The sequence below is a fragment of the Taeniopygia guttata genome, chromosome 19 (assembly GCF_048771995.1).
Source record: "Taeniopygia guttata chromosome 19, bTaeGut7.mat, whole genome shotgun sequence".
NCBI lineage: Eukaryota > Metazoa > Chordata > Aves > Passeriformes > Estrildidae > Taeniopygia > Taeniopygia guttata.
The window spans coordinates 6,215,392-6,239,592 of NC_133044.1; the positions used below are offsets into that span (position 1 = coordinate 6,215,392).

Consider the following 24,201-nt stretch of genomic DNA (forward strand, 5'->3'; position numbering starts at 1 on the left):
GGAGAGAACCACAGCAAATATCCATCCTTGCCCTCCAAAACTCCTATTCCACAGGAAACTCCTGGGAGGGAGCTCAGAGAGCCTGGGGGGAGAAATGTGTCAGGGATCTATTGCAGGAGATGGTGGAAAAACCAAGGTAGATTCCCCCAAAATAACCTTCAATTCACAAAAAAGCAGACACAAGCACACCAGGGAAAACAGAGCACCCAGGTAAGCACAGACACTCACACACAGCCTCTACCTGACACCCGCAGCACCCAAAAAATGATTTATTCCATTGCTTTTGAAAACATAATCCCACTGACAGGTTACAGCATCTGTTCCTTACCAAGCTCCTCACTCTGTAAATACTGAGGGTATTTATAGGAACATCCCATAAGGCACTAAATGAGGAATTTATTTTCCTATAAAGGATCTGTAAAAATAAACAGCGAGCCAAATATCTGGGAAAATTCTTTGACATTTTCATTTCTGAATCTAAAGCATTTCTGACCTCAGGTAACTGGCATTTTTTTTTTCTTTTTAATTAGCTGATATGTTGCTGTGGTGCTCAAACCAATCCCCCTTGGCAGTCTCAGACCCCAAATAGGTATTTTCTGTCTGTGAAGCAGGGTGACTGCAGCAGGAATGGCCACACTTGGATTTCACTGAACATTCTGAACATCTAACAGTTCAATATTTAAGATACTGGAAACACACACACACTCCCCATAGGAACTGATACACAAAAAGTCAATTTTCCTCCCCTGGCCAAACACAAATCCCACCAAACCATCCCTGTGATCCCTCTGGGCATCACCAAAACCAGAAGCACAATGTAAATGTTTGCTGCTTGGACTCAGGTCTCACCTCAATAAAAGACAGCCCACGCGGAATTGTGTTTGTATAAAAGATATTTACTTCAATTATCACACCTAGGGTGCTAGTGAATAATAATAATAATACATCGTGTGAGTTTCATACAGTGATATTGCTTCTCCATATCATATAGGGACCGTTGTACAGTGCTGAGAACAAACATTTTATGGCTAAACCAAACAAAGACAGAAACAATGCCGTCTGCTGACGAGGGAGCGCTGCCCTGCACTGCCAGCCAGATAAACTCTTACTTTTTATGTTTAAACAAATACCAAGAAATAAAATGTTACAAAAGATGAGTCACAGCAACACAATGTGGGCTTCTCAAAGCTACTTGTACAAAAAAAATGACACTTTTTTTTTTTTTTTTGGTCAATTGGGTCTCTGTGAGGATCTTTTTTTTTTTTTTCTTTTTTCTTTTTTAAAATCCGTGATTGTGAATATAACAAACAAGCTCTAAAAACATCTAAGACTTAGTGCGTTACAGAAAAAATATAAAATACTGCTAAAAATGTAAGACACCACAATACACTGGGGTAAAAACTGAGCTTATTATTAAAAAAAAAAAAAAAAGTTCTCAGGAAAAAGTACACCACTTTCTGTTCGAGTTCATCTTGTGCTGTGTTAGTAGTCGGGGCATTTCCAAGGTCTGCCCATTCTCATGGCAAGTAGTTATTGCACAAATGCAAAGAGTTAATTTTTTAATTAAAAAAAATAAAAATGAAAAGGGACATGAGGGAAATAATTAAAAAAAAAAAGGAAAAAAAAAAAAAAAAAAGAACATCCCCCCCTCCCCAGCCTCCATCTGCTTTGGGATCGACATCCAAATTTGTATGTGTGACATTCTCACTGCATTTCCAGCAAGGAATGGGAGAAAATGCATAGAGTATTCCAAGAGGAACAACCTTTTGTTTGACAGAGCTGATCCAACACTTACACCAGGGCTTTCTCTACTCTCATTTTCAGTTTCTTTTTGGACTACACCAGAAGGAAAAGGAACCTGATGTGGGAAATTTGCCGGATGGTTTTTGTTTTTGAGTGGGACACCCTCGAAAGGCAAAGTGCAAATTTGCTTCCCAAGGCACAGAAGTGCTGCTGTGCCCTGCAGCTGGCACGGCTGGCACGGCTGGAGCTGCCCACCCCTCCCTGGGCTGGGTTTGGGGCTGCTCTGCTGCTCCCCAGGGAAAAGCCTGTCTGCACACATCTCCACCTGGCAGAAAACTGAACCACCCCTCCGTGCCACACATCATGCACAGTGTGCATTTCCAGAGCTCACACCAGGAAAAGTTGCTGCTGCACAAAGTGAATTATTCTTTTTCGCCTTTTTTTTTTTTTTCCTTGACCAGCTTTTGAATGAGAAGGAAATCAGCTCTGAATTCAGAAAGTCAAACATATGCCAACAAAGATGAACATCACAGGAAACCAGTCTCTCATTTTAAATGAACACTTGTGAGTTAATTGCAATGTGCTCTGACCAGGGGCTCTGCGTCTTTAGCAAATTCTCAGTAGAGGCTCTAGGAGGCTCAGGGTATTTTCTCTCTCTGTATATTTTAAGTCTCTTCTCTCACAACTGAGGCTTCTTATTCTCAGTTCTAAATTATTTTAAAAACTATTTAAATAATATTATTTATTAGGCATTTAGATAAAATACTTTTTTTTTTTCCCTTAAAAAAAAAAAAAAAAAAGATTGCTCTAGAAAACACAACTGGGGCACAACGATATGGATACTACGAGCCAACACCACCTGCTCCATCTCTAGGATATCCCAAGCTTTCTCCAACATCCATTTAGGGGACAGCAACCTGGTCTAGTGGGAGACATCCCTGCCCATGGCAGGGGGTTGGAAGAGGATGAGCTTTAAGTTCCATTCCAACCCGAACCAATGATATGTAAATACTCCTGTTGTGTTTATATCCAACAACAAAAAGAAACCAAACCTCGACAAAAAAGAAACTTTAAAACTTAATATAAATAGAAAATATTCGATTGTTGCCCTAATCACAAACCACCTCTGTGTATTTCACCTTCAAAACAGAAACTGTTAAAAATTAATCTCATAAATAGGAACTATTGGATTGTTGAAACCACCTCTGCGTGTTTCTCCTTCTGAGGCTGCAGAGAGAGAGTTTGGGAAGGAAGGCTGGGGGTGCTGGGGGGCAAAGCCCGTTCTGCACAAAACCAAATCCCAGCTGGAATGAGTGGCCAGGGCCTGGTGGGAATGGGGACAGCAGGTGTGATGATGGCACCAGGGAACTGCTGCAGGGCACGGGGACACTCCCAGAGCCCCACTCTGGGTGCACAGGGTGACACTGAGCCCTGCCAGCATCAGCAGCTCAGCCCTGCCCCAGGAAGTGCTGGAAAGAAGCCACAGGGGTTTTGTGTTCCCCCAGGAGGGTGAATTCCCCCCAGGCAGCTCCCAGGCACAGAGCCAGAGTTTCTATTGCACAAAGACTCCTCACACAGTGCTGGATGTGCCTGGGAGCCCAGTGCTGCGACACTGGGATGCTCCATCAGCGTTTGCTCCCCCCCAAAACCAATGAAAAGAGCCTGGGAATGCTGCAAGCCAGATCACTGTGCTTTAGATTATTCTCCACGAAGAGATTAGGAAATAAGGCACATAGCTTTCCAAGTAGAGAAAGTGAAAGAGTCCATTTCAGGAAGCAAAACCTAAAGACTTAATGGGAAATGTGGCAACATACAGGATTTTGATGACATGCCTATGGAGTGAAAATAAAATCATTTCAAGCTCGAATAAAAATCTTTCTCCCACAGAAATAAAAAAAAAAAGACCCATGAACTCCATCTCTCTGGAGTAGGTGAGAAGGAAATGGAAGCCCTGATAAAGGAAAAGAACAGTACAATGCAGATGTGACCTTGCTTATTCCCCACACTCCTCTTTTCCACACCAGATGCTCAAGTACTCCCTGTATCACCTGTACCAGCATCCAGAGGTAACCAGGTACTTTGGAAACACTTTTAAAGCTAGTAATAACTTACCCACATATAAATAACACATCAAAATAGCACAAAGGGTCCAACACAAGCTAATAAAAGCCAGGGAAGTCTGATTGAAAGACTGATTGCAAAAATATTTTTCCTAGTTACTTGGAGACAAGATTGTACTTCAGAGCAAGTCAAGTGCCAAGTTTTATTTATTCTCTTGAAAGCACAGACACTCACCTTCCAAGAGGAGCTGCCTAACAGAAAATTTCTACCTCATTCCTACAAATACTTGAATTTTCAGCTAAGAGAGAGCAAGGCTGAGCTGCTTGCTTTAATCCCATACTTGGCTTGAATTTACTTCGTCAGCTGGCTTTGTGATTGTTTTAAATATGTCTTTACTGTACATTGATAAAGGAGAGAGCACAACACGTGTGCAAATATCTGGGATATGAACTTCCTGCAGGAAGCCAAACCTACAGACAAGGTTTGACCCCTCCCTTCCAACTCCTTGGCTCTTGCACATCAGAGACCCTTGGGATAATTTTTATTATTCTGAGCATGATCTTCCCTGTCCTCATTAGCTAAACCCATGCATCTCCAGCAGCCTGCTCTCTCCAGTGGCTAATCCCCTCTTTACAGCAGGGAATGGATCTGACAAGTGGGGAATGGCATCCTCTGCCCATTAAAATACATATTGGTTTTGAGCCCTCGCTCACCTACATCCCAAATGATTTCACAAATTTGGCTGCAGCAATTCTGCTGCACCATTAAGACCAGGCACACAAATGCTAAATACACAGAGGGGCTTTTCCATCCTGGAATGATGCACAGAGACACGTTTCACAACTCCCAAAAATGCACATTAATCACCCACACGGACAGAAGAGAACACAATCCTTGTTCTTGCTGTCAAGAGAGAGGCTGTGCTGTTGTGACCCTACCAGGAATTACACAGGAACTGTGCAAAAATCAGGTGTGGCACCACAACAGCAGGAAATGCTGGGCATGATTCTCCATTTCCAAAGAACTTTGGATGAAGATTGTACCGTGTAAAACAAATATCTCTGGAATTCAAACAAAAAGCCAAAGACACAACATCACAGGGGTATTCACTGATCCTGCACTGTTTTGTTATGGTTAAGGATTCAGTTGCTTTCTGCACTCAGCTGGTTCAAAGTCCAAAGAAACTGAAATGATGTGATGAAACCAACAGATTTAATAATAAAAAAATCTACAGAACCCTGGCTAAAATCTCTCAACACCACTGTGAGTAAAGCAAGCTTGAAACCGGCAGAATTGACCTTTATAGAAGAGCTGGAGAAGGACAAAACACAATAATCTTACTGTTTTTTTTTTTAAAGGAGGCTTTTCCTTTTAATGCACTTTAGTGCCAGAAGATGTTTGTGAATAGCAATGACAATCAAGCCCAGGAATCCCATCAGGGTTTTTTTTCCATTCACAAGAGTTGTAGAAACACAGATTTCACAGAGAGCCAAGGATTTTGGGATGGATATGGATGCCCAGGTCCCGGGAAAAGCAGGTCCTGGATTGTACCAGAGGATGCTGGTCAGGGGCTCACTTATAAAGTTCAATGAATGACTTTCTTCAATTGGAAAATGACCTTATAACTAATAACTGCTATTAAATATGCCACAGTACCACTTGGCTGGGGGGAAATCATCCCTGAGGACAGAGATGGCACCACTTACACACCTGTTTTTAAGGCTTTCTGAAAACTTAAGTGCACAGGCCTAACGCTAATCTTCTCCAAAAGGATAAATTTCACGTTCAGAGCATAAAACCATTTCATCCTTGCATATTAATAAGGTAGGGTATAGTCCATGACCTGGTCATGTAGGACAAATTTGTCCCTAGGCATGGTTTAAAGAGCTTTTCTTGCTATAAAGTCCATTATTAACTATACTTTATATATGGCATAGTCAATATATCCTATAAAAGAGATGGGGAGGAACGAAGGAATTGGTGAAATTTTATTTCTACATTTTAGAGCTCAAATATATGTGAAGGAGACAGGGACTCCTACATCCCTTCTGAATTACAAAGGTTACATCAGAACAGAATTTCAAATCTTGTACTTCCCATGCCAGTGATTCTCCTTGCAATTTAAAAACCAGACTTTAAACTGCTGGAGGGTGGGGAGGGGGGGAAGTCTTTCCTTTTATAGAATTTTTAAATTCTCAGAAAATTGATTGTATATGCAACACAAAGAAAATGCTGATGTTCACAGAGCGGAAAGGGGAAGGCAGAACAACACAGGAATCAACCCACTCCTGCTTTTATCCACGTGAGTTAAATTTAGGGATAAGAGGCTCCAGCCAGCTGGTCACACCAGGGCCAAAACTGCCACACACTCACAGGAAAGCCCTGACTTGGTTTTAGGGAATGTTGAACCCAGTCCCCACCTCAGAACCAACTTTCCTCCTTCTCTTGCTTCTGAGTCTCCAAGAGGAGCTCAGCCACACTCATGGCTGAAGACAGAGAACATCCACCGGGTGAAGAGGGAATCAGAGAGAATTTCAGGAACTCCTTTGTAGCAAGAGACACAAATGAAGCAAAAATAGTGCCCTCCATGCGCAGGTTCAAAATGTCAACACTCCTCTTTCAGTCTGCAACAAACTGCCAAGCTACTGATCTCTCACAACCCTGCTGAAGGCACAGATTACTGCGGCATTTCAACTGAAATAAAATATTTTGGATGCAAGTACAAAGTCTCCAAACCCAATTACTTTTTTTTGGTGTATTCTCATGATTTCTAAATGGTCAAAATGTGATTTTTTTTTTCCCTCTTTCTAACCTGCCCTGTTTTTGCCAGGAGCATTCTTATTCATAAAAGCTTTAAGAACACTGGAAATTATTAATTTTAAAATGGAAGATGACAGACTTGTGATGGCAGCTGTGCTTGTTGGGGATACAAGCATGGTTAGGATTTTCCATTATTTCATCACATTAATATGTCACATTTCCCTCAATCCTATTTTATGTCAATTTATCAGCTTTGCACTTTGAATTACCACCAGAATGATGCACTTTTCTAACTTACTATTTCTCCCGTTAAAGGATTGAAAAATAGTGACTTTTAAGTAATTGGATTGGAAAATATTGCATAGAATTCTGTGGTGTTCATAGTCCCCCTGATTTATTCACTGATGAATAAATAAAATTGTCAAATTTTATGCCATCAAAAGCAACTGTAATTAAATGCATTTCTGCCAATAAACATCTACAATGCTGTTGTCTGAAACCTGTATCCTGAAAAATGGAAGTGTATTGACAATCCCACTGCATGACCCTTCTGCCAGGGGATACTCTTTCCTGGCTTTTAGCAAACAAAGCACTGCACTTTTTTCCTTCCCTAATCATCCAGAGAGAAAGATCAACAATTTAACTGCAATATAAACGTATTTCTATTAAAACAGCCCTGCCCCTTCACGCACAGCATTGGTAAGAGCATGAAAGTGAAAACAGAGAGAGAAAATAAAATGCTTTTAAAGAACCTCAGGAAAAACAGACTCTGGCATGATGGATTTCCTGAAAGCTGCCTGTGCTTTTATCCATCAGGAAAAGAAACGTCAGCAACGAGGGCTCTGCTGCCCTGTGAGATGAGCCCGTGTCACACCTTTCACACACTCCCTTCCTCTGGAACCAGCACCAAAGGGATGACAGCCACTGTGCTGCTCTTTGGCATTTCTTCTCCTTCAACTTTTAATCCTTTGAACTAAGTAAAAAAAAAAAAAAAAAGTTATTCCAAAGCACATTTTTCTCCCAAGGGTGAGTTCCAAATTGACCCCAACTATCTCTCACACCCTGCAGTGTAAGTTCAGCCTCTAAACTGGGGGGCCTTGGCCAGAAACACCAGCAGGTAACTCATGTCCAACCCGAGAACATCAGCAGTAGTTCAGCTAATCCATCCTCCTTTCCACTGGAGCAGAAAAGCAGCGGTGACCTTGCCCAAACACCAGGACAAACCCAGGGGCACCTCTGAGCTCCAGGTCTGAGCGTGCTCCTCGGCCCCTGCCCTGCAGCCAGGGGGTCACCAAGGAACCCAGAGGGACTCCAGGCAGGAGATCACCCCAACAGCATCTCAGCAGGCTAATCCACATTCAACACAGATCATTAAATATGAAACAGCAAAAGGAGCTAAGCCATTAATAAAGTGCCAAAATATAGGAAATACTGACAGCCTTTTATTTGATTAATTTTATAATAGATCCCAATGATAACGCTTGGCAGGATGGAGTGACTTCTGACTTCTGAACGCTGTCTTTAACCAGCAAAATTACATGACTCAAATGGAATAATGGAGCTTAGAATTAACAGTTAGTGTTATGAAAGAAAGATTTCCTCTAGGGCAAGCTACAGATATGCTTTTTAAAAATCATTACAGCATTAAAAAATGGGAGGACACTAAAGAATCCTAAAGAACTGGTGGAAACCTGAAAGCAAACAAAAAATAAACAGGGAAAAAAAAAAAAGAAGATATGTTTCAAGGCACTTACGTATTGCTTATTAAGAAGAGAGATTGACCTTAAGTGCTGCATTTGCGTGCGACCTGTGAATACAGTTCTGCTGTCGTACAATGCAGCCAGAGCTCTCAGTAAGCATCATGGAATGCAATCAGATAGACACAGGCACAAGAACAGTTTGGGGAATATTAACTTAAAAAACAAAAGAAAGTAATCAAACAGAAAAAAACCCTCACTATGGAGAAAGCTGAGAGTAACCACTTGACTGCATCCAGCACCTGGGTCTCAAATCAGCAGACAAGGACAGTAGGAACAGACTGGCAAGTGTATTGCCTAGAATCAATTAAAAAACCCAACCTGAACCAAACAACAACAACAAAGAAAAAAAAAAAAACCAACCAATTAAAGAACCTAAGAAAATATCTGCATCTTCTGGGCAGAAGTTTTGCTCTTGGCTGGAGACGCAGCTGGTTGTGACTATACTAAGGTATGTGAACTCCTACCAGGACGTGTTTATCCGTGGAGCTGTGCTTTGGAAATCAGACCAGGACACTGGGCAGGCACAGAGAGGTCACCCTGGGCTTCACCCCGTTCCCACGCACTGGCCACGCTCCCAGGAGAGCTCCCAGCACGTTCTGCCACCCCCGGTGTCTGCCACTGCCAACTGTCCCTCAGCCCAGCACAGAAAGGGGCAGCTGCTCTCTCTCCGTTCCTCAGCTTTAGTTTCGCATCACGAGTCCCCAGTTACCCAAGGAGGAATCCTGAAACAGCTAGCAGTGAAAATCGGAAATAAATCCCTGCCTTTCAGCCTCCTAGAGCCTTCTTTCCTTAGTCGTGAGAAGGATGGATTTTAGTGTACTGATTCTTAAATTTGTGAAAACTTGCACTAAGTGCTGCTGTCGCATGTTAAGAGACTGTAAATGAAATATGTAAGTTCTAAAACATCATGCAAGAAATGTGGTTTCACATCTTACAGTCAAAAATCCTACTAATGAATTAATACAAGCACACTGAGGTGTAATATTGGGAACATACCTTTAAAGTCGGAACTCCTCTTCCCCATCCCTCCCTCCCCCAAAATCAGAAAAGTAATATTAATTAAACTTAAGAAGTAATGAATGCACCATTAAAGTGTCATCAAAAAGATGCTGACCTAAGACAAAAGTTCAATGATACACAATACGGTCAAAAAAGTCTTCAATCAATAATATACAGTATGACAACTACATCTTGTAAATTATACCCAATACTGCCGGCAGTCTATCCCTCTAAAGAATATTTGCCCCCTTTCATCCCTTCCTAACAATCAGATAATAAAATACAGCACCTATAAATAAGCAAAAAAAAATTATATATATATATATTTATATATATATATATATTCCGAAATCATCTATTGTTAGTTTTAAAGATATGGCAATAAAGGAGTCTAAATTAGCAAACTTGTAGAAGCCATAACTGATAAAACAGCTTATTGAAAAAAGGTGGCAGTAATGCACTCTATGTGTGCACAAGTACGTAAGAAAATACACAGACGTATAAAATTGCACGCACACACCCACGCACACACATCCTTCCACACACCTCTATGCTCACGCATATACATATAGACAACAGGAGGAGTTAGAGACAAGTTAGAATTGGATTTGTACTTTGATCAGCCCTAACCTGTGCATAAAATAATGGGAAAAGGCTGTATTTCTGCAGGGCAGAACGGGCCGCACTGGGACTCGAGAGCATGAAGGTTTTGGTTTCGAGCTTGGGCTGCTTCCACCCCGGTAAGAGCCCGTCTGGTCATTGCCATGTACTCTTTGTCCACGCCAAAAAGGAGCTTCCCACGACTAAAACGTATTTAAAATCAGTGCTCGTGGTGGGAAGAGAGTCAGTGAATGGCCACCAACAGCAGGAGAAGGGCTGGGTCTGCGGCAGCTCCCGTCCCTCTTAGTGGTGTGTGACAGCAATCGGACACGTGAACTGCGTTCCCAAGGACTCCAGGTAAGCTGAATGGTCGGGATACGGGCTAGGCCCCCAAGTAGCAGGCTGAAATGTTACTGGCCAACGTTTTTGGAGCGATCTGTCTTTGCTGAAAGGAAATCCTCTACACTACGAACCAAGTGAAATGATCAAGTACATGCTGCTTCTAAGTTGTCTCCTAAACCTCCCAGATATGAGGTCTGATCAGCGTGCTCTGTGGTTAGAGGTTAAAAAGCAGATTATAAAATACCTAGATTCAGATTTTTTTTTTTTTGTCCTGATTTGGCCTAAAATGGAGTGTATTAAACAAATTCTGGGCTGCAAAAGACCAGAATCAGTTAAAGCTATGAAACAATGTGCACTACGTGTCAATATTCTATTTCACTTACAAGAAAACACTAAGTCAGCTACCACAAATTAAGATATTTTCCTGATGTGACATTTTTTTTTGTTTTGTTAAAAAATATGTGGAGTAAATGTGTTTTTTTTTTTAATTCAAAGTTTCAAACAACAAGATTCTTTTCTTTTCTTGAAAATATGTAGGAATCCAAACTAGTGTGTTTAGAGTCGGTTGACTGTGCAATCTCTTAGTGGCAACTGAACAGCTACAAAAAACTTTCTTTTTTTTTCTTTTTCTTGAAAAATCTCCCCTTTTTTCCTGGTTTAAGAAGATAATAGTGTATTATCGCTCTGTAGCCATTAGATGGCAGATAAAAAGCCCCCTTTTAATATGTGGGTTGATTTTTTTTTAAGATTTTTTTTTTTAGTTTTTTTTTTTTTCCTGTTTTTCATTTTTTTAAAGCCCCACACCAAAGAGGAGGGCACAAGGCAAAGCTGTATGAGTTATTCCAGAAATTGTGGAAATCACTTAGGGCAATAATAAAAACACTTCAGGGTACAAAAAAGCTTGACTACACATTTCAGTTTTCTTCCTCGAAAACACAAACATAAATTGGGCTTAACGCTCCTTTTTTTTTTTTTTTTTTTTTTGTTTTTTTTGATTTCTATATGCACCTTGGCCTATGGCGTTTTTGCCCTGTGGCCCGCAGGGCGGTTAAGTGCGAACACAATAAAACCAGTAGAGGTCCAGTTTGACTTCCCAGCTCTCCCGAGTTGGGCCAGTTTAATCTCAAAACTCCCACTCCACGGCCTCTTCCCGACTGGCGGCCTTCTCCAAGCGGTGGATGATGTTGTTCAAGTTGGCCGCTTTCTTTTTCCTCAGGGAGCTGTCTCGCGTGTTCCTGGAGCTCGCCGCCTCCGAGAAGCCGAACAAGCTCTGCAGGGAGTTGGCTTTCTGCGAGCCTGCGGCCGGCGTCGAGCTCGTACTTGGCACACCGGAGCTTTTCTCTGAACTTTCTTTTGACTTGTAGGAGCTCTCCCCCGTAAGGACTGAGGTGGAGGCAGCTGAGGTAGAGGCATCCCCTTCCGTGGCAGAGTTTGGCAGTGTCTCCGGAGCGTCTCCCGGGCGCCGCGGGGAGCTCTGGCGCGGCGCTCGGAGCCGGCCCTCGTCGTCGGTGTCCTCCAGGCTCTCGGGCTCCGCTCTCTCCGAAGGCCGGACGCCTCGCAGCGCCTCTTCCCCCGCCTCCAACGCCGGCTCGGCGGGCCCTCCCTGAGACTTGGCGGCCGCGTTGCTGAACTCGTCCGCCTCCGGGCCGCTGGGCTTCCCGTCGGGAGGGCCCTCCGTGTCCACGCCGTCACAGCTGTCCCCCTCGGAGCTGTGCGCCGCCCTGCTGCTTCTGGCCGAAGGGGAGTCACTCGACCCGGCCTGGCTCTGGCTCCCGGCTTGGATCTCCTCGATGAACAGCTCCCGGCGGATGCGCGACCTACGAGAGAGGGGAGAGGGATGTGAGCTCAGAGGAGGGCAGCCAGGCTGGTGAGGGGCTTGGAACGCTGCTGCCACAGGTAATAATTAGCACTGACTCCATGATTACGGAAGGTTGATCAATTGCTTTATTATAGCATCATATACTATATTATACTTATTAAGAAACTCAGTAACGCTTACAGCCAGTCTGACACAGCTTTTGCCTAACTCCAACACCATCCAGTGTTCAATTAAGAAATCACCCTTTGGTACACAAATCTCCATGACACATTCCACATGTGCACAACAGCCCGTCCGACAAGCGGAGATAAGAATTTTTTCTCATTCTTTTCTCTGATCTTCTCACAGCCTTCTCCAGGAAAGTGCCTGGGAAAGTCTGTGCCTGCTCTCTGTGGCCAGAGAGCTGCTGCCACAGAACACAAACCCTGTGAGGAACCACTGAGGGAGCTGAGGGTGTTTAGCCTGGAGAAAAGGAGACTCAGAGGTGACCTTATTGCTCTCTACAATTCCCTGAAAGGTCAGGTGGGGTTGGTCTCCTTTCCCAGGCAGCACTGACAGAACCAGAGGACACAGTCTCAAGCTGCACCAAGGGAAATATAGGTCGGATATTAGGAAAAAGTTTTTCACAGAAAGACTGATAAAGTTCTGGAATGGTCTGCCCAGGGAGGTGGTGGAGTCCCCATCCCTGAGTGTGTTTAACAAAGCCTGGATGTGGCACTGGGTGCCAGGGTTGAGTTGAGGTGTTTGGGCTGGGTTGGACTTGACGATCTTGAAGGTCTCTTCCATCCCAGTGATTCTGTGAATTCCTTGAGTCTGTCAGGGTGGCGAAGAGACACCCAGCTCCACTAGAAATGCCCTTTCCACACCACTGAAGATGCCCTTTTGTGGAATCATTAAGGCTGGAAAAGACTTTCGAGACCATTGAGTCCAATTTCCAAGCAAGTACCACCAAACCCTACTGCCCAGTGCTGCACTGACCCATTGTTTGAATGCTTCCAGGAGTGGTAACTCCACCATTCCCCTGGTGAGAAGATAGTATTTTTAACAAAAAACATGACTACAGTTTTAGGAGTTCCAGAATGAAGTGGATTGTAAAAACAAAACAATTCAGGTTTCTACTAGAAATGAGCCAGTCTGCCTAAACAAAAAATAAACCAGGAAAAAGCTGGACAAGTCCCTTGGTGTTCTCCTGTACAGTGAGGAGAAATGAAGATGAAACCAAGCCCGTTGTGCTGAAAGCACTGTGAGAAAGCCCAGCCTGTGACAGGTTGCCAGTCTATGAGCTAGTCTGAATTTTGCCTCATTTTTTATTTAAAAAATCAATTACAGTACATGAACAGTGCAAGCCAAGTAGTGCCTTTCATAGGAATGACTGCACTCCATGGGTGGGTAGAATTGCCTGGTGTGCAAGGATACCCCAAACACACCACCTCTGCCATTTTACTCAGGCCTTCCTCCCTCTTCCTTCTCTGTTTAGGAGTTCCCAAAATCCTCAGAAGTATGGAAAAGTTTATGGAAAGACCTTAGGCTCTGGGCTAGCCCTTTCTCTGTCCTGCTGCATCCATGGGAGAAGTGATGTACACCATTTAAGTCCTAATTTTGAGGGAACCCCAGTGACCTGGTGTCAGGGATGGGACCACAGGCCTGGGGAGGATTTACCAGAACTTACTATTTTTCAGAATGAAGATAAAAAACTCTTGGTTTCAGCCACAGGGAACTGCCAAGGGGCCTGCAAACCACAAGTGACACACTGTCCCAGCGCTGATGGCTGTAAGGATTTTCTATTTTCCCTTAATTGTGCTGTGGAAGACAGCGCACAATGGAAAAACATTCAGCTAAATGGAGAACACCACCTGAATACTGCTTTTGAAGCTATTGATCTTATTGACTTACTTGAAATGCAACAGAGTATTTCAGCAGGACTCGCTGACTCCACACTTTTGAAGGATTTAGGGGGTCTGTAATTTTCCCTAGGAGAATATTATTCACCTAACGGAAGCCCACAGGTGCTAACATTAATTTTCTATTACCATTAACTGCACGCATCCTGCAGCATTGATTATCAGGCTCTATTTATGCCTAAAATCTCCCTGCATGGACATGGATCCAGAGCATGGTGCTTCTGTAACATTCCCCAAGTCAGGAGAGGAGGCTGGTAAGAGCTCTGTGCCTGCATGGCATTTAAAATACCTCAGCTCCAGCAGGTACTGAACCACAGCCCTACGAACATCAAACCCGTGCCTGTGGAAATCCCTGGAATTCACACCCAGTATATTGCTGCTGGAATCTGGTCTGGCTCCTGATTAACACAGTAATTAAATTCTTATGGTAAAGAAGAGCTGGTGACAGCAGCTAGAGGATTCCAGAGAGCATTCCTCTTGGGGAAGGTGTTGGCCTGGACATCCACACACCCTGCTGGCTTTCACCAGTGGAACGAAAAACATCAGAGATCTCCTGGGTGTTTGCTGCAGCTCCCTGGACAAGCCTTCACACAACATCAAAACCAACACAATATAGAGTTAATCAAACAATACACTCAGAATTTAGGGTCCAAGAGTGCTGGATTACAATTCTAGAAATTCTGGTTTCATTCCTGATGTGTCTGTAGTACAATTTCTGTGGCATATTGAGTTTATGTACCAGTTTCCATAGATGAAGTGGGATAGAAATTCCTCCCTCCTGCTTTTTTCTACCATTCTTAAGGGATCAGAGCCTCAACTCTGATGTGTCCTGTAAGTGCTTCACTAGTGCAAAGCAAGGGATATTTATTGTATATTCTGAGAGCTCAGTGACTGGTATAAATGCAAAGCCATAGACTTGGAGAAGTTTGCAGACATGTCAAAATCCTTTATACCCATTTATATTCTGAAGTGAATTATTTCTTTGCCTGCTGAGGATATTTTTTTCAGCGTTTCTTTTTGCTGCAGGAAATAAATGCTAATGCTGACTTTCCATCTGGTGGATATAAAGGTAGATCCTGCTATAGCAACCATATTTGGAAAGTGAGATTTGGGCTGAATCTGAAAAGAAAAGCATCACTGCAACAGGATTCCCAAGAGACAGCAAGACAAGCTTGTCCAAATCTGTGCCCTCCCTTATCTAAAGATACAGAAAAATGAGTATTAAAGCACAAGCAGATGGTCAGAGACATGGAACTGCTTCTGTATAAAAAACTCTTCAGTTTGGAAAAGAAGTGGCTGAGGGAGAGTATGAAAGAGATAAATAAAGCAAAGTGTGGCCTGGAGAAGACTGAAAGAAAGACCACCCATTTCTTATACAAGCTGCAGAACTGTCAGACCCTGCTCCCCTCACAGAACATGGAACCTGTCCTTTTTCTGCAACACCCTACACATGATTTAAGAGAAATTCATGCACGACAGCTAAGAAAGTTATTGTCAAGGGGAACAAAAAATAGGTTTGTGTTTTGATTATTTCAGTGCTCAGAGCACACAGGGCTCCAGACAGCTTTTGAAAGCCCTGGAGTCCCAGCAGCACACCTGGGAGCAAGCCCAGATCACTGAAAGCTCAGCCTGGTGCTGCCCCCAGCCCTGTTTGCAGGGTTTGATGTGGTGTCCAGCTGTCAGCACCTCCTCCCCGCCCAGGCAGGGATCTCGTGATGCTGAGGGAGGTGACACCTGCCACCAGCGCTCCTCTGCCCAAGTGAGAACAGCACATTTTGCTGTCAGGCCGAAGGGAACATATTTTCACAGGCAACCCTCCAACTTGTGTATAATTGCCTGCAAGTGGGACTTGGAAGAGGCCTGCATTTGGAGAACTCTGAGCGGTGAAAAGAGGCTGCATCTGTACTGAATTCAAGGCAGTGAAATTCAGTGTAAATATGATTACTTGGTTTTTAAAAAATTTTGTATTGTTTACTATAAACACTATTTAACTATTGTGCATAATATTTCTGAGATAGCTCATTAAACTCTGCTGCTTTTGCTTCAGCAACTTCCCTGGCAAAAGCTGAGAAGGGCTAAAGTGAAAAACTACCCCTTAAATGTTAGCAGTTTTTAAAAACAAACAAATTTAGCAATCTGGACTAATTAGGAACATGACTGGCTCCAAGTGAAGAAGCAGAATAGTATTAAATCTGGTAGCTTAACTGTACCTGTTCAATATTCATTAGCACAAATTTCTTGGAGAAAAGTCTGCTGCATTAATTAGGACTTCCAATCCCAAGCACAGTTGATAATATGTTTATTCAAATCCCTATAATTCTTTTGTGCTATTCCACCCTTGTCTCTTTTTATCACACTGTCTCTAGGCCAAAACCTACTTCAGGTGCTCAAATGTGGAGAAGGTTCCTCCTCAAATCAGAGAACTGAACAGACCAACATTTTATTTCAGTGGGACTTGATGATTTAATCACACCAATGAAATAAATAATAGAATTTTGGAATGGTTTGGGTTGGAAGGGACCTAAAAGCTCACCTTGTTCCACCCCCTGCCATGGACAGGGACACCTTCCACCAGCCCAGGCTGCTCCCAGCCCTGTCTAACATGACCCTGGACACTTCCAGGGATCCAGGGGCAGCCACAGCTGCTCTAGGCACCCTGTGCCAGGGCCTGCCCACCCTCTGAATTCCTTCCCAGTATCCCATCTATCCCTGTTCTCTGTCTGTTTAAAGCCATTCCCCCTTGTCTTGGCACTCCAGGCCCTTGTAAGAAGTCCCTCTCTGTGACCACTTCTGACTTCTATTGGTTCTCTCTCCTTCAGGACTGCACGAAGCTTCCCAGAAACACAGCACAAACACCGTGCCTATTTTCAGAGCTCGGTGACTCAAGACCTAAAAGAAAATCCTTTCTTTCTTCTGATGCAGAAAAATGACACAATGAAAGCAGGGCAATTCTGATGGCATCCAATAAAGGACATTTCCAAGTACGCCCCACCCAGTGACCCCGGGACAACACCCACCACACACCCGACACGTGTCTGTGCGTGTGCACATGTGAGTCACACAGAGCAGCCCGGCCTGCTGCAGTGGCTTTATCAATATTCATCAGTGGGCATCTCTACATCCACGCCCACCCCAAAAGCCAGACTTTCTGTTTAAAAGCACTGCTTACATCAATATGTGAGTACTGCTGCTCCTCAGGGATGACTTAAAATTAGTCTGCAGCATTAGCACTGTGTTAGTGAGACCCTCCCTGCTGTCAGAGCTGTTTTGCACAACCACAGAGTCTGCTGAGGCAGAGCAGCACCTGCCAGAGCCAAGCCAAACCATCCCTCAGGAGCAGGGCTCCCGGGAGGTCACGCACCTGTAATTGTGGAACCAGTTGATCACGGTGCTGGTTTTCAAGTTGAGCTGTGTGGCGAGTTCCTCAATGGTTTTTGGTGATGGGTATGGCTTTTGCTGGTAGGCTCGTTTGAGAGCTTCTTTCTCCTCTGGTGCCAGCACCACCCGGGGCTTCTTGAGCTGGTGCTGGGGCTGGGGGCTGGCGCCCTGGCTGTAGTCGATGCCGGCGGACGAGGACTCACAGGACTGGCTGTCGCTGACGGAGCTGTGCCGCCGCTTCATGTAGGCTGAAAGGGAAGCACAGCGGGTCAGCCCAGGCTGAATACAAATGCACAATCAATGGATTCTTGTCTGTCAGGGTCTTTTTAACTTGGGTATAACTTGCTGCTGTGAGAGGGAAAGACTGGGAAAGCTGAGGGATAAACACGGAGACGGCAGGTGGGGACGCAGGGATGGGCTGCTGGGAGGGGATGGGAAGGATGGGGTGCCACCAGAGACCGAATGAGGGGACGATGGAAGAGGCAGAAAGAGAAGAAAAGAGGGTAAGTCAGCTGGAAACCTGCCAGAGTTTTCTGCCTTTACAATGAACGTGGGACACGAATGACAGGGTTCAGTTCACACGACTCATTTCAGATTCACTCCTTCGAGAGGAGTGAACTCCCACGTAAGGCCTCGACTGGGACAGTTGTGCTTCGTTTTGACTGAAAGGGGTTTGGTGGTTAAAACACTTCAGGTGTACACGGAGGTGTCTCTGACATGAAGGAAAATATGACTGTGGAAGTGGAGCTGCAGCATTCCCAGCCTTCCCAAACCATCTCCAACACACGATGGCGCCTGGAGCCTGGAGATGCCAGGGATGGGCTGAACAGCCATCAGGGCTGAACAGCCATCAGGGCTGAACAACCATCAGGGCTGAACAGCCATCAGGGCTGAACAACCATCAGGCTGCCTTTCCCTTCAGCTCTCTGCTGTGGTAGTGACAGGTTATGAAAGAAAACCAGTCCCCAGCACCCTCCTCCCCTCCACAAAGCTCCTTCCAAAACACAGACACTTTTAAGAAAGCTCTCCCTGCACGGATGGGCTTGGTGAAGCTGATGGCAGGAGCCTGTGATCCTGCCACTGACCCTCCTCCCTGACTGGGAGTGAATTATCCTGGCAAATTCCACAAGGAAGGAGTCCCAACAAAGGCTGTCACTGACTTGATTGATTTACACTGGGCATGGAGAGGTGGGATTTACTGCACCTGGCAGTATCATGCACAAGCATTGCTAATGAGGGGGCTGAAAACAGCAAATATAGATGAATCTTGTCAATAAAATATTTAAAGGCCTGCTAAATACCTTCTAGATATTTAAGAGTTTACATATTCAGGAGCTAAAATTTGATAACCTCAGGTTATTAAGTTCCAGATTACACCAGCCTGACATCAATCCAGAAAGCATTAAACCTCCAGGAGCCAGGAGCTCTGGTCAGAGCCAGGGACACTGTGGTGCCAGTCACACTGGTCAGCAACCAAATTCTTCAAAAATTCAATTTTTCTCTCCCCACAGCTCTGCCTGCAGGCTGAGGCTGCACAGTGAATAAAAAATCAGTGCAATCAAATAAACTATAGTGTTCAAAGCCCAGCCAATGCCTCCTGGCAGAGCTCCCTCCAGGACTGGCTGGGTTTTCTGGCTCCAGTGGGTTCCAGCACCCTGCCCCTCTCCATGGTGCCTCCAGTGGGACCTTTGGCACTGTGGCTTTACTATCATGGAAGTGAATTCTGAACACACTCTGTAACCTTTGGGGGTATCTGCATGGCCCACATTTTGTTCTTCCTGAATATGACAGATTACCTGAGGATTGCCTGCTGTGTAAGATCACTGATATGGAACACAACATGAGCTGCTTGTGATCCATCACTCTGACGTGACACAGTCCTGCACACGTTTATATAACCATAAAAAACAAAGTGTTTTTTTTAAATAAATCTCCTTTAAAAATCCACCTATTTAAGTTGTTCCAACCAAATGTAAAACTGCAAAAAATCTGCATTATTTCAAGGCGACCCATTGGCCTTATTTTTGCAGCCTTCAAGGAATTGTTACAACCTTCAACCATGGAATTAATCATTCCAGGAAGATAATCTCGTATTTCTATAAAGTGTTTAATCTCAAAACTCCTTCCTGGGTGTTATTTCCTCCTTGCATTGACCTGCAAACTTCAGCCAAGGCTCCCTTGTTTCCTTGCACAGCAGAACCAAGAGGCTGGAGGACAGCATCCACCACCTCAGCAAGGGGCAGCAGCTTCAAGGAGGCCACGAGACAGAACAGAACCTGGCATGGGAGATGTGACAGGGGCTCAGACCACCTCCAACTGGAGTTTCTGGAATTTGGCCAAGAATTTGGGCTGGATCTCCCTTTGTCTGCTCTCCAAAGGATGGGATTTCTGGCAGGGCAGAGCTCCTGTCTTAAGCAGCAAAGGACAATCTGGAGCTGTGAGAGTTGGGAAAAATGTCATTCCTTCCTCTGCTCTTGTAACCTCACACTGGGATCACAAAAGGTGCACTGGCTGAGATGGACTGCTCTCATGTGAATGGAACAAATGATATAAAAGCACATATTTCATTAAAATACAAATAAAAAGGAGGATGTCCCACTGTTCTGTCAGAGCAATTGTTTTCTGGAGGATAATCTACCATCACTGGGCCAAAGGCAGAACTAGGACTCAAGACTTCAGGCTTTAATGCTGGTCTCTGGAAACTTAAATGACATTTTTAAAAGCTTTTCCATTTTTATTTTTATTTTTAAACATATGTGCTGCATGCAGACAACGTAAGGAAATCAACTCAGCTCATTTGCAGTGACAGCAAGGCTCAAACTGCAATCCAAGTTGCAAACACACTTTATTTTTGGAGAAGTTTGATTTTTGTCTGTGACCAGCTTCCACTTCTCAGGAGACATATGAAAAAAAAAGGAAACCCAGTAATTTGGGCAAAGGTCTGGGTCTGAGGCTGACTGAGTTACACCTTTCCCCCCCAGCATGTGCCCAGCTATGGATGCCACAGACACCATTGCACAGCTGCCCACTGAGATAAAACAGAGCCCCCTTTAATATGATTTTTACCTTATGTGGTATTGAACAAGATTATTAAAAAGTGAAATAATGGGGAAATAAAGGGAATTCAATTTTCTTCTGACAGCAGTGCTGTACTGCAGGAGTGTGATGCTCCAGCAGCCCAACACCCAGAGGTTATGAGAGAAATGAACTCTTCCAAGGCAGGAAAGGTGTACAGAATATCTCAGCCTGATGGGCACGAAGCCCCAGCTCCTTCCAAAGAGGTAGGTTAGTGTACATTGCAAATTTCCAGAACCGCTTAAAAGGGACATTTATAGCACAAACTTCAGACTGGTGGAACAGGAAAAAAAAAAGAGATATGCAGCTCACCTTTATCATAATTATTAATTTACTCCCTTAATAAAATGTGGCAGAGAAATAATTGATAATAATGTTCCACTGGAAGCAGACCCAGTCACATTGTTCTTTAACTGACATTAGCTGAAGGGAAAGTTAAATTCTTAATGTGGCTCTGGAGCAATTTAAAAGGTTAAATCACAGGATCCTTACCTGCATGAAAGGATTTTGCAGAAAATACAGGGTTGAATTCACTTTAGACTGCTCTGAGGATAGCACTTGCACAGTTCAGGAGCTCAGAGCAGAGTCTCAATGATTTATGGCCTTATCTCTATTCAGATGCCATCTACAGACCATATGTATCACTCACTATTTGATAAGAATCCAGTTTAGAAAATCGTTTTGAAAGGATATTGTCAGTACTACTTTTAAATTATTTTTATTTTATTTTGCTGCATTATGGGCAACATTCTCTGTGAGGCTATAAAAACCCAGCTAGTTGACAATTTTATTCCTGCCATGTTTCTAATACAGCAAAACTCCTCAAGATTCCCTTTGGTTTACAGTTGTAAGTGGGAAACCCAAGAGGATTTTACTCCCCATGGAAGATCATACATGTGCTAAGATACTGCACTGCTTTATATTATACTGGTTACTGTGACAAGGGTTTGAATTTCTTCTTAAAAGCTTGCAAGACTATAATTTTCCCAGAAGCTCCCTCACTGCAATTTTAAATATAATCACCAAGTTCTTGATCAAATGTGTAAATGCTTTCAGAACATCAGTCAACAGCAGAGCTTTCAGTGTACACGATTAATGATGTCTGTGCTAATATCATTAAGGGGTAGCTCCAGAGATGTATGTATCATTAATTAGTTAACTGCTGATAATGGCAGCCCACGAGTCTCTCTTGTAAAATCACATGAACATACTAAAAACAGGGCTCTGAATAACCACTGGGTTTTAGTGATGAATTTAAAATGGAGAGATCTGGATAAATTTGCAGGATGTACTTCCTACTCAGATACCCAGTAACAACTCGGAGCACTCACAGGTCCATCCCCATGACCCTGTTTTATGTGAGCATAACACAAATTTTATTTTATTAACACAATCACCTTACCTCTCTCTATAAAGGCTACAAATATCATTATTCTGCAAGAGGTTTTTATAAAGGCTGCATTTTTCTCTCCTCCCAGCAACCATCAGTGCAGGACTGGCAAGGAGCTTTCCCAGGAATCAATGCACACTTCTTCCAGCCCAACATCTGTGACCAGCTGCAGCACTATTAACTAATAACCCAAAGCCAGCTCCCAAACCCACATTTCTCATTTGGTAAGGCAAGTTATCAGTGATACATCAGGGCCTCAGTAATTAATCTACAGGAGAAAACAGCAATGATTCCCCAGCAGCTGGTGAATATTTAGGGTTTGGGGTTGGCTTTTTGTTGTGTGTTTGTTTTCTTTTATTTTGAGACCTATCTGCTTGAGCAAGCACCAAATAAAAGCTCCAAAAAAAGCTGTGGTGAAGTCCTTTTGCATAAACCTCCTAACAGTGGATCAATACTGCCTCTCCACTGTTTCTGGAGTGTTATAAATCCAGGCTGAAGATAGGAAGGCGTGAGTCAGCACTCTGCTCCCGGTTACCTTTTTTCTCCATGCGCTTCATATCCATCAGCTTCTCCACGTTGTTGGGATCGTTGAGCCACAGCTGCATGCGGACAAAGGGTTCCCTTCCCTTCAGACTCAGCTTGTGCCAGGGCTTGGGGCGAGCCAGCAGGTCTGAGACAGAGCCTTGTGTCAGCCCCAGGATTGTCTCCCCGAACAAACGCTGACCTAATGCGAAATTGAGAAGCGCATGAATTCGCTCAGCCGAGACACGGGAAAGAACACGAGATCATTCCTCAATTATTCTTACTTCAGAACTGCTTCAAAAACCCAGAAGAAACATTTAGGAGAATAAATGCTCTGCCCCCCCACTAGAAGGGTAAATTAGTTTAGTTTAGGATTAGTTTAATCCTCAGGATCTGCCTGGGATAAAGGGAGGAGCTCAACATGTTTGGGGAGCGGGACCTTACAGTGAAACAGTGTGCAAAAAATAAAATTAGGAGAGGAAAAATAAACTGAACTTCTAGCTAAGCAGGCAGCTAGTGAGAGCAGTGAGGCTACTTAGCTCTTATGCAGGAGGGCAGTGCCACAGCTTTGGTCCAACAGGGCAATCCAAACATTTCCAGCAATCAGTGAACCAAGAGCAATGCAACCTTCCCCTTCAGCAATGGCCATATCAATGTCCTCACAGACACTTGTATGGAATTTCTGTGCTGTACTATCTGTGGGGATCTAACTGTGTCTTACCCACTAGAGATAATCAGAATTCGCAATACAAATTTTGTTTTACAATCTCTACAGTATTTCTAGTTAAGAATAGTTAATTTTAGTTCTCTTACAAAATGCTGTCATCTGGCAGGGTAAAATCTGCAAATGCTTGACACTGTACAGTGTCCATATGTGCATTGCTGACAATGATTTTATATGGGAAAGGTCTAACTTATCAAGGACTGGGAAAAATGCCTGTGCACTTCAAACCCAACCACAGAGCTGATTTTTTAACCCCCTTCACTTCAGTGTTCTTCCTCAGCTGCCCTGCCTTGATACCAACTTCTGCTCCAGGAGAGAGCCCGGAGGAGTCATCAAGATTTACGATACAAGTGCTGCTGCCATGGGGTTTCAAGGTAACCCAAAGATCTTTCCATAACCCCCAAATTTGGGGCTCAGGGTCTTCTGTCAGATCTGAAGCTTTTGAGTGCCATCACTAACACAACACACATCCCCTTCACATCTCAGCACTTGCAGCCAGTGGTGACCAACAGATCCCTAAGGGACAATGGGGGTTCTGAGCCCACAGCTCTGCAGGACAAGCCCACACCTGCAAAAGCTCTTAGGAGCTCTTCACAGCCTTCCCTGATCCTGACACAGACAGCTCATGGCAAATATCTGCTCTATAGACCCATCCCCTGCACTTAACTCCAAGATTCCCCTCCTCTTTCTCTTTAAAAATACCCCAAGACTTTTTCCCTGGTGGGTTTTTTTTTGCCTGTATGGGGAGAGGAGGGAATATGGGACCAGTCAGAAGCTGCTGAACATCCCACTTGGATGTGTGGGGTAGGTGGTTCTGCAAAACTTTCAGAGGAAGCAGCTGAGATAATGAGAGACAGAGAGACACTCTGCTAATAAGCTCTAAAACTAGCCCTGAAAACAGTTCTTACAGACTGAATAGAAACCTACATTCAGAATTCACTCAAGTTCCTGAGTAATAAGTGATTTTCCACTACCCTCAATATCAGGAAAATCAGACAAATGAGGTAATTCAGGGGAAATTTTATCAATTTTATCTTTATGTTTTTATCCCATGTCTTGCTGGGGTAACCTGCTCCCTGTTTGTATTTAAAAACATCAGCAAGGCCTCATCCATTTCCCTGTAAACC

The 24,201-nt window shown here is 43.8% G+C and overlaps 1 protein-coding gene across 8 annotated transcripts in view; it reads right to left on the reverse strand.

Moving 5' to 3' along the window:
- The window catches only part of CUX1 (cut like homeobox 1), a 268,920-nt gene that overhangs the window by 18,925 nt on the left and 225,794 nt on the right, over window positions 1-24,201 (reverse strand). For 7 of the 8 annotated variants that reach the window (XM_030288032.4, XM_072916710.1, XM_030288035.4 and 4 more), the window contains 3 exons: window positions 22,364-22,552; window positions 17,347-17,611; window positions 876-12,082 (listed from right to left, as the gene is read on the reverse strand). The exons of the other annotated variant lie outside the window; for it this stretch is intronic. In XM_030288032.4, coding sequence (XP_030143892.4) covers window positions 11,389-12,082; window positions 17,347-17,611; window positions 22,364-22,552 — 1,148 coding nt within the window. In that variant the 3' untranslated portion in view covers window positions 876-11,388. Of the gene's footprint in view, window positions 1-875; window positions 12,083-17,346; window positions 17,612-22,363; window positions 22,553-24,201 lie in introns of those variants that run through there. 8 annotated transcript variants of the gene reach the window in all.